The sequence below is a fragment of the Myxocyprinus asiaticus genome, chromosome 33 (assembly GCF_019703515.2).
Source record: "Myxocyprinus asiaticus isolate MX2 ecotype Aquarium Trade chromosome 33, UBuf_Myxa_2, whole genome shotgun sequence".
Taxonomy (NCBI): Eukaryota; Metazoa; Chordata; class Actinopteri; order Cypriniformes; family Catostomidae; genus Myxocyprinus; species Myxocyprinus asiaticus.
In genome coordinates, this window is record NC_059376.1 from 32,498,036 (window position 1) to 32,510,909 (window position 12,874).

Below are 12,874 nucleotides of genomic sequence, written 5' to 3' on the forward strand. Positions count from 1 at the left end.
CTTGGGTAGTGGCTGAAAAGGCTGAACAGCATTTTCTCTCTCTCTCTTTCTCACTCTCTGGTAAGCTCTCTCTCATTCCTCCCTGTATACCATCAATAATGCAGTGTGAATCCCCCTTATATGATTTATCATGAGCAGGAGGGGATGATACTGTCCTTTCTGCATGCAAACATCTGCAGACATCAGAATATAGAGGCGGCCCAGGTCAGCCTCCAGCCGTGCTTCTGTGCCATACCCCACTGAGCATGCAGGGTATAACTCAACATACAGCTAGTCCCATTGCACATTTCATACATCCTTTAGTCTAGCAGAGTAGGAGAGGAAATATATGAAGAGAAGACAGACAGTTCCAGGCTTAATCATTAGTGTGAAATATCTTAAGGAATGCAGCACATCGCTGTTTTTTTGCTTATGCGCTGCGATAACTTGTCACAGGCGTATCGTTAATTTAGTAGCTTGTGTGAGATTACATTGAATTAACATATATTTAAGATATTTATTTATATTTAAGATACATGAGAATGTAAAGTGAAAAAGTAAAATAAACAGTTCATCATGAAGTGTTTCATGCATTTGTGTTGAGTGAACAGTTGGAGCCGTGGCTTATCATGGTTTTCCAAACCAGAAATAAGTTCCTTTTCATTCATTTTATACTGGATACAAATGAACATTAGCTTAAAATTGCCATTATTACATTTTTCTTTCACTTTTAAAACTAAAAACAATTTATTCTGATTGAAAAAGACTCGCCAAGTTGCCTTTCAAACTAAAGCAGCAAACGTTAGAATGTTCATTTGTAATTTCATTTAGTTTTGAGACATTTGATAGCATGAAAACAGGAAAGACCATTGTACTGATGTGGAGAAGTGTAAGCAAGACATGTAAATGTAAAGTTGAAGAAATCTACCTGTGGTCACACATTAGGTGGCCTTAACTACTAAGTACTAACATTTAATACATACAAGGCTACGTATTTACTGTTTAACTACATGTTGTTCTGCAAAATTCCCACATTTATTGCTATTGAGGTTGAGGTACGGGTAGGTTTAGGGGTAAGGGTAGGGTTAGGGGTACAGTCAGCAGTGTAACTACAAATATAATTAAATGCAAGTACTTTAAATGTAATTAAAATGCAACAACATGTGTACATAATAAGTACATTGTATCAAATGGTTAAGTACATTGTATTTAAGGCCACCTAATATAAAGTGGGTCCCTACCTGTTTATAGTATGTAGACGCATAAGTTCCATTTAAAGTGTCAGCCACACAAGTTGACAAAACTTGCATATACTTTTTTTTTTCTTTTTTAACAAAATAAAACAAAGTAACTGAATGGAATTGGAATATTGGAATTAGTTTATTCTTCTGACACCCCAAATATTTTTTATTTTAAAATCATAATTTCTGTTTTATAAAGTTTAACAAAGTCAAATCAAATATTACCCCCTGGAACCTGCTTAAGTACCCCTTGGGATACACATGCACCCCTGGTTGGGAATAACTGAGTTACAGCATATGTTTCAGCATATTTAGCTGTTGCGCTCATATGCGGGCAATGCGAGTTCAAATCTGGCTTGTGTCATTTCCCTATCCTGTTTCTCCATATTCCATAGTCTCTCTTCTCTCCTATAAAAATAACAAAAAGGCTAAATGTAAAAAGTGTACAAAAGACAGAAAATACATAATCTAACAGCATGTTCTCATTACCTTGAATGTTGCATTTCTAAATTAATTGCAATTATGATACAATTTTACAGATGTGTCTAAGAAAACCCATGATGGCAATGTGATAGAATATGATTGTCAATGGCAGTTAACACAGATCAATACTGCTGAAAAGAGGATAACCTCATTTTGACCTCACCTGGGAAAAACTCAAATGATGGAGTGCCCTGTCTGTGTCCTGTTAGAGGATTTAAGACCAGCTTATCATAAAGACCAGTCCTGCACCATTGACCCTGACAAGAGCTAAATGATATATTGAGTATTTATGGGGTACTACCATGGTCTGCTGCAACTAGCCAATCCGAATAACCACTTTGCTCATCTGGGCATGGACACATATGACGAAAAATGGTGATCATTGAAGGCAGAGGCACTTTTCTTGGGAATAAGAGGATGGGTAAATCCACACTGAATATTACACAGTTTTTATTTTCATCTGCATTGATTGGAGTAACTAACTAAAAGTAGTGACACTTCTAACTTATTTTTTTAAACTGAGTGTTAATAGCTCAGCTGTTATTTACTGTCAGAATAGCATAGCTTTTCTAGATATTAGCTAATCTTTCCGACAAGTTGCGGTGTAGTGCGTAAAAATGTAAGGAATTATTAATAAATAATAAATATTAATGTTTTTGTCATATTATGTATTGTGTCCACAGTTTTACAGTCGAGTAAGCAGAGCAAGAAAACAAAAAACAGTCTTGGCAGAAGTCCTTGTACAGGATTTTGCTTTTTTTACATAGCTTTTGTTTTTAGTTAAAAGCATTTTTTAATCAATATACTTTTAAATCATTATAGTCAAGTACTGTATTTTTGTTGTATTTAGTACAACTGTATCTGTTCAAGTTTAATGCTGACTCATTCATTAAATAAAAACTCAGATTTTCAATCACAGAAATTCTGAGAAATAATGGTAGTTGATTCAATGGAATTTAAAACTCACTTCCCCAACACTGGACAAAGTTGTAATTTGTTAACCATTACCAGCAAGAATTGCAGTTGACATGGTGTTGAATTTACATTAAATCATCAATATAAACCCTGCAATGAGTAATTTTTGACCAGTATGTCAAATGTTTCCCATGACATTCAATCGTTCCAAGTCTCATTTATTCTGTATCACAGTGATCCACAGAATCCAAGTATCTCCCCCATGTGAACTATTGAATTGGAAAAAGGGAACAGATACAGCAGACAACTAAATAAATCTCAAAGTCAAACACGTTTCACAGCATCAATGTGCAAACTCGGCCGCCATGTCCTCCAGGCCCCAGACTCAAAAGCTCTTTCTCTTTACTTCAAAGAAGACATTTGAATTTCTAATCTTGATCCTATCAGCAGGCCTTAGGCTATGTGACTGACGAGAACCTGAATACAGGAAAACTAGGACAGTATCTGGACAGCATAAGAGGGGTTCACACCTGAAGCCAAATTAATTATGTTCATCGTGACCTTAGGAGCCAAGAGGAAAACCTAAAGGCTAATTGAGCATTAGTGACTCAGCTACAATGTTTGTAAAACAGTGTTTGTGCTGGCGAGTGCATTTTGCTGTAAGGCTTCATAAATTTCTCCGACAATTCAGCCACACCTTCCGCAAGAAAAACTGATGTGTTGTGAAACAATTAAACAAGAATAGCACTGGAAAAGCCAAACTGAAATGACTGTTTGCTCTTAAGAATTTTATGTATTATGCGTCACTTTAAAGTGTGTGATTTGTGAAAAGTGTCGAGAGCCAATGTGGGGAGTTTTTTAGAAATTCTTTCAAAAGCTGAGAACATTGAAAATTAATTTGCATAGTCCATGCATAATTGACAAGAAAAAAAATGGGGAAATGAGGGTTAAAGATGAACTTTTAGGATATATACATGTAAATCTCAAATATTTCTTGGGTCCATCATTCTACAAATTTACATTTGTAATACACAAAACACTAACTGGCATAAGCGATGAGTCTCTTATAGGTTAATAAAATACATCCATCCATCCACCTATTGCTTCACCTCCTGCTCTGTCTTTGCATATATTTACATTTTTCATTTTAACCTTTAGTACTCTCAGTTTGTAAATTAATTAATCAATTAAACTAATAACTGCATATGCAGTGGATTTGCTGTACTGTCTCCATCAGGTAGACAAGAGTAAATTTTTACATTGGTCGACAGAAGAGGTAATTGTCACTCAGATTAAGCTGTACATCTGTGGCGTTGCAACTCTAATCAATTCCTTCCTGCTCCCTATAGGGCAAGACATTTCACCCTGGTGCTTACAAGAATCCCAGCCAGCTCCCAGTCAATGGAGATGGATCTGTTAATACTACAGTAAGGAACTAAAGCCAAGTAACGAACGAAGACATTTTGGCATTGGTGGGCGTGAAATTAATGACTTTCTTTGTGAGAGGGTTAAAATGCTAACTTGATTGCATCAAGTTTCATGTCAGTCTACGTTCTCTCTGTGTTTTTAAAAATCTATTTAGATCTATTTTAGTCTCCCACACTTTCTTGCTGTCTTTCATAAGTCACACGGTATCATTAAGTATTTATTGAACTCTTCATGACAAGAAATATAAAGAAAAAACAACATGTTCAAAATAGCCATTACTCAGATAGCCTTCATTGGCAACAGCAGCAACTGTTAACTTCCACAGCAATACTTGAGTGCCACCCAGTGGTAAATACTGTAATGGCAACAAACCATTTCAAAAGATAGTTTGTCCAAAAATGAAAATGTTGTCATTTACTCACCCTCATTTTGCTTAAAACCCAACAAAGGCAGTGCGTTAGTCTCAGTCACCATTCACTTTCGTAGCATCTTTTTTCCATACAATGAATGTGAATGGTCACCGGTCATTCTGCATAACATCTTTTGTGTTTAATGAAAGAATGTAATGCAGGTTTAAAAGAACATGAAGATGAGCAATTTATGACAGAATTTTCATTTTTGGGTGAACTGTCTCTTCACTGTTCTTGGGGACTGCATCGCTTACATAGCTGGCAATGCAACTGCATGCATTACATTCATGAAAATAATGATCCAGTGATGTAACCTCATGTCTTGTGAATAACCAACATCAGTTACCATTATGAAAGTATGTAATGTATTATTTGTAAAGAAAGCAACTTTTTCAGACCACAATTAGGACAAGTGGTGGTTAGAAATAATAGGGGACTCTTTTGACTGTATTAAATGCGAAATGATTAAAACATATGGTGGGTCCACCTGTTCTGTCAATTTTAAGTCCCAATAATGCCACTCAGTGGTGTCCCACCCTGTATACTAACTCCACTATGGCATTAGTCACCACTCAGTACCCAGTGTACATCGGGTGCGGTGCAGTTTTGTACCCACACAGTACAGGGCCCATCAGAGTTGCCTCATGGAAAAGTTAGCTCATTTGTAGAGAATACGACATAAGGGCGACCACTTTAATGTAGAGCACCCTCATTGTTTATACTTTGTGCATTTGCTTAGTGGATAATGGCTCACCCAAAGCATGCTTCAGCTTTAATATTTTGTGATAATATTATTGTTTTCAGGCAAGTTCTCTTTAAATTGCTTCATCCAGAAAGCTCGGAATACTCAAAATCATCAGCTTTCATAAGAAACATGCCCTTAAAGAATTTTAATAGAATAGTCATAAAACCTATTACGTAAACATAATTTGTCATCAAATATTGACATGTCAAAAGATTACATAATACACCTACAGTTAACTTAACTGTATGTCTATAAAGGCTAATAATTTCTCACTGACAGTTCAGTATTGTAGTACACAGTGGTGGGACAGTGTGTGTAGTACTGAGATAGATGAGGAAGACCAATATTTTTTTGTTAATTCAGCCTCAGGTATACAGACTTTGCCATCAACTTGAACTCTTGACAGTCACCATGCACACAACAGTTTTTCTACTATCTGAAAAGAGATTCTTCAAATATTTTCCCATTAAGGAAAGGTACATAAAACCTTCACAACCTGAATGACTAAGTGCCCCTTTGTATGGCCACTGAAAAGAAAAGCTGTTTACTGGATACCAGAAGACTGTGACATCACTTCCTGTCAATCTAGAAGCTGTTCCTTAGGAGAAGTGTATCCCAGCTGAGTTGAATGCATGAAGAAGCCTACAGTAAAACATGGATGAAGAAGAGACACTTACAAAAACACATTTCAATGTATTACTAATACTGACGAAATGAAGCATGTCAATACTTACACCATGAAATCATCTATATCCATAGAGCGTGCCCTCTTTTCACTAAACTCTGCCTCTTGGAGGACATTGTCAATTTTCTGAGCCATGTTAAAATCCTGTGCCACTTCCTGCAATACAATTTGAAAAAGCACTTTAGCTTTAAAAAAAACAAAATCTAAAAATAAGTATAATTAGCGTACTTCATGTAAGCAGACTCACTATGTTGTGCACTGAGCAATGGATTCTGTAGTTCTTCTCCAAAAGTTGCTTGACCGCAGCAGACCTGAGTTGAACAACCAAAACATCAATTCTAGACCAGCTTTTTTAATCTATTACTACCGATTGGTCAACAAGAACCCAGTCTAGGTAAGTCTTACTTGAAAGCAGCACTGAGTGTTTTGTTCTTTCTAACAAAAGCAATTCTGACAAGGCCATCCCATTCCTATAAATGTGCAAAAACAATGTTACATGTTTGTTAAGCATTGAAAGCAAGTTTCACTAAAGCACAACCAGTATATACTGTAGTTCAGTTAAGCAACACTGACCTGGAAGTTGACAGGTGGCGGTGGATTTTTTGGCTCTATCCTTACCACGCTGGACTCAACTTTTGGAGGTGGTCTGAAATTGTTCTTTCCCACCTTCAAAAAGATAACTAGCTTAAAATTTGCACATACAGTGCTGTGAACAAGTATTTGCTGGTTTCTACTGTTTTTGTGTATATCTCATTCTAACATAAGTCTAACATAAAACAAAGGCAACCTGAGTAAACACAAAATACAGTTTTTAAATGATAATGTTATTTATTGAAGCACAAAAGTTATCCAATACCAACTGGGCCTGTGTGAAAAAGTATGTGGTAGTATTCCACCACAGCGTTGGAAAAGACTGATCTCCAGGTATCGGAAGCATTTGGTTGCAGTTGTTGCTGCTAAAGGTGGTACAACCAGCTATTAAGTTTAAGGGGGTAGTTAGTTTTTAACATGGGTGATATAGGTGTTGGATAACTTTTTTGCAATATTTTTGAAAACTGTATTTTGTGTTTACTCAGGTTGCCTTCGTTTTATGTTATATCTCTTTTGAAGATCTAAAACAATTTAGTATGAAAAATACACAAAAATAGAAATCATCAGGAAGGGGGCAATTACTTTTTCAAGGCACTGTATGACAATCTGCCAGCCATAGCATATTCATGTTGTCCACAGGGTTGCTGCAGAGTTTTTAAATCAAATTTAAGACTTTTTAAGACCTTAACAAATAAAATTAATACTGTATTCAGCCCATTCAGAACAAACACACAGTCTCAAAATAAATCACGCATCACAGATTCTTTTACTTAAACAGGCTGGCACACATTCAACAAGGACTTAGAACTTTTAGCACAACAGGGTATCTGCAAGTTTAAAATACTAAATACATTTATGGTTTATGTACTAATATATCAAAACAAATGAATTTGAGGTCAACCAATATTGGATTTTGCAGATACGACAATGTGTTGAAAGAAATACAATAACAGATTTATCTGCCTATTACAAATTTCAATGCTCAGTTTTTCTACCATGTGTGATCTGTGTAAATGACAATAAAATGACTTAAGACTTATGACTATAGATTTTAAAATCGATATATTGAATGTGCTAAAAATAATTCTTAGTCTTTCCTTCCTGTGACAGGGCAGGCCAGACAGAGGTTACAAGAGTCCAAATTGAATTAAATGACAGAAGCAGATTATTCCGCAACCAAAACACCATTAATAACCAAAAATAAAAAGGATATGGTGCATAGCACAGGACTTTTAACACTAAACAAGCCCGAAATACACAGAGGACTTTTATTTTAAAATGTCTGTGCTTCACAGCTTCTAGCTTATTCAAACAGATAAAGGGAAATAATATATACACTCTAACATTCATCTACAAGGTATTACAATATAAACACTTTTAAGTAAACATTGTCATAATTCAAAAATATTATAATCAGCAATAGTTTATCATAAATGTCCAGTATTCACTGATTGCGAAACGTTCTGAAGCCGCTGGAAACACTGAATCTCGAGTTCCCTGCGTGCTTTTCACTTTGAAGCCTTCAGCGCACACAGACGATATGTTTATCAAATGAAATTTAATAGCCTTATAAAGTTTAATAATCAAATTAGGGCCATATCGCGATTCTGGTCTTTATCTGGTCAAATTTAAGACCTGTTTAAATGATAATTAAGACTTTTGTTATACCATTTAAGAGATTTTTTATGGCCTTAAATTTAGAAAACTGAATTTAATTTTTTAAGGACCAGCAGGAACCCAGGTCCATCTCCCGAAACATTCCCCATAAACATTGATTTCACATGCTTCAATATTAACAACAATAAGAATCCAGTAATTAAATCTTAAAAGCATTAAAGCAACCAAAAACAGTCAATCAACTGACATATGATTGGAATGCACTGAGGAATTTTCCCAACCTTCATGAGATGGTCCACCCTGGCTAGAAGTTGTGTGTTGATGGAAAGCCTGCAGTATAGCTTGTCTCCTGGTTTAGCCACCAACCGCATGGCAAACTCTCTTTGGAACATCAGCACTGCACATCTACAGAGGAAATAATCTACATCTCAGAGGGCCAAACCATCACTGTTACTCTCACTGGTAATATTCTCATCCTCTGACAGCAAGTCAGTTTTCACTGTTTGGAAATTAAAGTCTCACATTGTTTTGAGTTTATTAATCACTAATAACACACTACATGTAATGGATTGCAAATGATCTTGTGATCTTTGCCACTTTAACTAGATAACTGTTCCCATTACAACTTCTTATTTAGACATATGCTCAGATTATATCCAGTGAAGATATATAGGATTAATTGCGTAACACAAAGCCCACCGTGCTAACAACTACAGAAGATGTGAAACATGATTCACAAGGGGAACATTTCTTTAAAACTCCTTACCTAAAAAATGGTCTGTGAAGTAACAACTTGAACACAAAAGGTGACGATATCTAAAGAAAAACAAAATCTTAATGTGAATACCATCAAATCAGAACACAGATCTGCATCGATCCAAGAGAAACAAAAACATTGGTATAAACAATCTATGAACTTGTACCTGATAAGGCAAGTTAGCAACGCAGACATCAAAAAAGGGCAGCTCTGCCTTAAGGACATCTCCTATGAGTATCTGAAGCTTGTTCTGCATAGGACTGTTTCAAGAAAAAGGGGTTATTTTTTTTTCTCCCCCCCCCCAAGTCAAAGAGAAGCTGAGGATGCTGTTGGTTTTTGACAACTATGATTATTAGGGCTGCAATATGGTACATGTATCCGTGCCGAACCGAATGGAGACAGGGCCTTCGGTACGGTACACACAGTCACATGAATGATTACATATCTTAGCATGTGTGAAACCAATATTAAAACAACATAATGAACAACACAAACCACACTGAACTAAAAAGGAATAAAACAATGCAGAGCAACACGGGACGGCATGGAGCCAAAATTTAACAGAACAGAGCAAACCACGGTACACTAGAAACTGGGGATCAGATGAATGCATGCGAATTATAGTAGCTAGCTCGCTATTTCTGCCAACTGTGATGGAACTAAACATAAATTTCAGACTTAAATAAGCTAGAGATTCAAGACCCACTGCCATCTCTCTAAAATCTGTAGTTTGGGAGCATTACGGTTTAGCAGTAAACTAAAGCAATACTGGGCAACAAGTAGTGAACAGGACAAAGGCTGAGTGTCACGTCAAACAGGAAGCACATCTAACATGATGACTCATTTGCACCGACATCATCCACGTGTCTCTTGGGTTTACAGGAGCAAAGCATAAACAGCCTGTGCAAGTTAGTCTCGCCACAGCATTCAAGCAGCCTCTCGCTGCAAGCCCAGTTAGAGCTAAAGCATTTTAAAAACAGCATAGGAGTATTAATTGCAGATATTAGGGCTGAAACTTAATTTATGTTATCGACCACTTCGACAATAAAAAACTGTAGACAAAAATGTTACGTTGTCGAATAGTCGTTTGATCTCATTTAACGTAACACGAGATCACATTAAACGCTAATGATGATGCGCGAGAGCAGCACTGCAGCTCGTGCCTGACTGAGGAGAGGAAGAATTACACTTTTCACAGTCCAGACGCACACTAAACTTTCATAGCTTCAGGTGATGTAGATCGCAAAGTATAAGGGAATTATAAAAAAATAAGTAAATACAGAAGCACTCTCATTGTGGAATAAGCGAAGCCAAACAGCTTTATTAAAGTTCAAATAATAAGGAAGCAGGTCATGTAAATAATTACAACCTCCAGAACTGGCATTTCTCTGTGCAGTCAGCGCCTCTTCTATGAGTTGCGCGAATGTCCCGATCTAAGGGGGAGAGATTGATACTGCACCCGGCTGATGCACACTCTGTCACGGGGACAGTCATCCCTCGAACGCGCACACTTAATGCAGCTAGATTATAACATGATGGCTCGCAACTTATTGAATCATAATATATGCGTCACTGTGCGTTTATTATCGTGAAGAAAATTGGCAATACGCAGCTTTATTAATAAGAGAGAGTTTTTTTTTTTGTGAGTTAAAGATGGATTGAAGTGAACAGAAAGGTGAGAGAGGGTAGTCTTCACCCCATTATACACTGCAACAAAATAAGTTTTTGATTTGTTTTTGTTTTATTTCCACTATATATATCTAAAATTCCTTTAAAACAACATATGTTTTCTTTAGCAGCTGTACTGTAGAAGAAAAAATTATCTGAGAATGTTGAAAATCCTTTAAAAAAAAAAAAAGATGCACTCACCTGAGAAGCAACATATAAGATATTTAGACTTGCTTTCAGAGAATAGATCTTAAATAAAAGTATATTTTGTCTTTACTGCACTAGCAGAAGTATAACCAAGTGAAAAAATACACTTATATTTGTCTCTTAAAGCAAGTCTAAATATCGTATATGTTGCTTCTCCAGTAAATGTATCTTGTTTTAAGAATTTGTAGACAATTTTAAATGTAAAACAAGACAAAAACACTTGATAACAATAGGGTTTGTTGTAGTTAATTTCTTTACTGAATTCAACTTAATAAAAAAAAAATGTTCCCCTTTAATTCAGTGAATGTCATTGAGGTATTTTTAAAAGATGATTTTGTCCTCTTTATTGTTAGTAAGCACATTTAATACAACCTTTTAAGTCGGGGCACAAACTGAATAATCGGTTAAGAGCTTATGATTAATTGTTGCAATAATTGCCAAATAGTCCAATAATCGTTTGATTAATCGATTATCAAAATAATCGTTAGTTGCAGCCCTAGCAGATATGCGACCATACTCAGTCATCGAGAACACAGGATTTAGCATCTGCTTAACGTGCTTGAGCCCCGTTATTATGTTCCTACAAGAACGCATTTCAGCAATTCTGCAGTGTCCGCTCTATATAAACAAGCATGCACTGTATTTGTCCAGCAGGAGACATTGTCAGTGCTAACAGATCCACCCTCTCCTCAGATAATGTGGATATTCTGATTTTGCTGGGGAAAAAAACTTGAAAATTGAATGATAAGAACAAGTGGTGAGCTGAAAGGCAAAAGACAGAAATCTGCACTGTTAATGTCTTAATTTTGTAAAAATTCTTATAATTGAACTTTTTTTTTGTACTTGTATTATTATTATTTATAATTTTAAACAATGTGCATATAAAAGGCTCTTAAGTTTTGTATTGTAATTTCACTGAATAGTGCAGTCATGTATAAATGAGCCTTCACAATAAGAATTGTTGCCCATCAGCCACTGTTTTCAAAATAAATAATTTCAAGAAAAATTCTTTGTTTTCTCTGCTGTACCGAAACCATACTGAACTGTGACCCCAAAACCGGGGTACATACCAAACCGTGAATTTTGTGTACCATTGCAGCCCTAGTAACTATAAATATCTTTTTTTTTTTTTTTTTTTTACTTACGTGCACTGAACTCTTTTCTGAAGCTCTGCAACAAGTCTGGTGTCCAACTCGCATGCAACTACCTTTTAATTATTAAAAGTATGTTAAGTTTTGCTTAACAGTGAAAAATTAATGTATCAATTATTTTAAACCAGCATTAATCATTCAATGTAACATGACATTACTTTCTTAGCTTTCTCCAGAAGTTTGACAGTCATGTTACCAGTTCCAGGACCAACTTCTAGAACCACATCTGTTGGGCGTAGGGCTGCCTGTAAATACATGATTTTTAAATGCAGTGATCAAAAGGTTTAATTAAAATGTGACAACGTTCAGGCAGCTGGCTCAGCAGTCACTTCAAGTAGAAGTAACACGAATGTTTATTTTATTGTATAATGTTATTATTATTTATTTCCATTACTGGTGCCTTATGATATTTTTTTATTATTTTTTTTTTTAATCATTATTACCGTATATATTTTTATTGTTACTGCTTTTGTTATTAATATAGATGCTTTGGCAATATTGTATAGTAGAATATAGTATTTAGAAATTTGGCGCACCGTCCACATTACGTACCTTCTCTATGATGCCGTTGACAACTAAAGGATTTTTCAAAATATGCTGACCGATACCAGTATTGAACATAATTCCTGAAACAGATCAAGACACATTCAAACTAACCATTCCTCAAAGTTGCACCCTGACAAACGTTAGATATTCATGTTCAAAAATTAAAACAAATGTCTTTACTGTTTTCACCAGTGATCTACATTATAAAGGACTGACTTCATTAGCTCGTCAGCTACCATGCAGTACAAAAATATCTCATAAAACCTACCTTGACTCTTCACCTCCAGGTGCTGTCGAGATTTTTTCTCGGCTTTAACTTTAGGCATCTTTCTTAATGATATCTGAGATTCTAAGCAGCGAGATCTACAGTGCGAAAGTAAATAAAACGGTCGCTTTATCCCAAACACGTGTGCAAAATACAGGAGGCTGGGGTTTCTTTCCTCTGATTGGG

At 35.8% G+C, this 12,874-nt stretch overlaps 1 protein-coding gene across 1 annotated transcript; it reads right to left on the reverse strand.

The window, feature by feature from the left end:
- Positions 1–482: 482 nt before the first annotated feature.
- On the reverse strand, positions 483–12,867 carry dimt1l (DIM1 dimethyladenosine transferase 1-like (S. cerevisiae)). Its single transcript, XM_051669435.1, has 12 exons — positions 12,692–12,867; positions 12,430–12,503; positions 12,036–12,122; positions 11,872–11,933; positions 9,018–9,111; positions 8,861–8,910; positions 8,376–8,499; positions 6,460–6,552; positions 6,292–6,356; positions 6,134–6,197; positions 5,936–6,042; positions 483–5,843 (listed from the first exon to the last, which is right to left on the reverse strand). Exons 1-12 carry the CDS (start codon positions 12,747–12,749, stop codon positions 5,801–5,803), a joined length of 921 nt encoding a protein of 306 aa, XP_051525395.1. The 5' UTR covers positions 12,750–12,867; the 3' UTR covers positions 483–5,800.
- Positions 12,868–12,874: the final 7 nt, after the last annotated feature.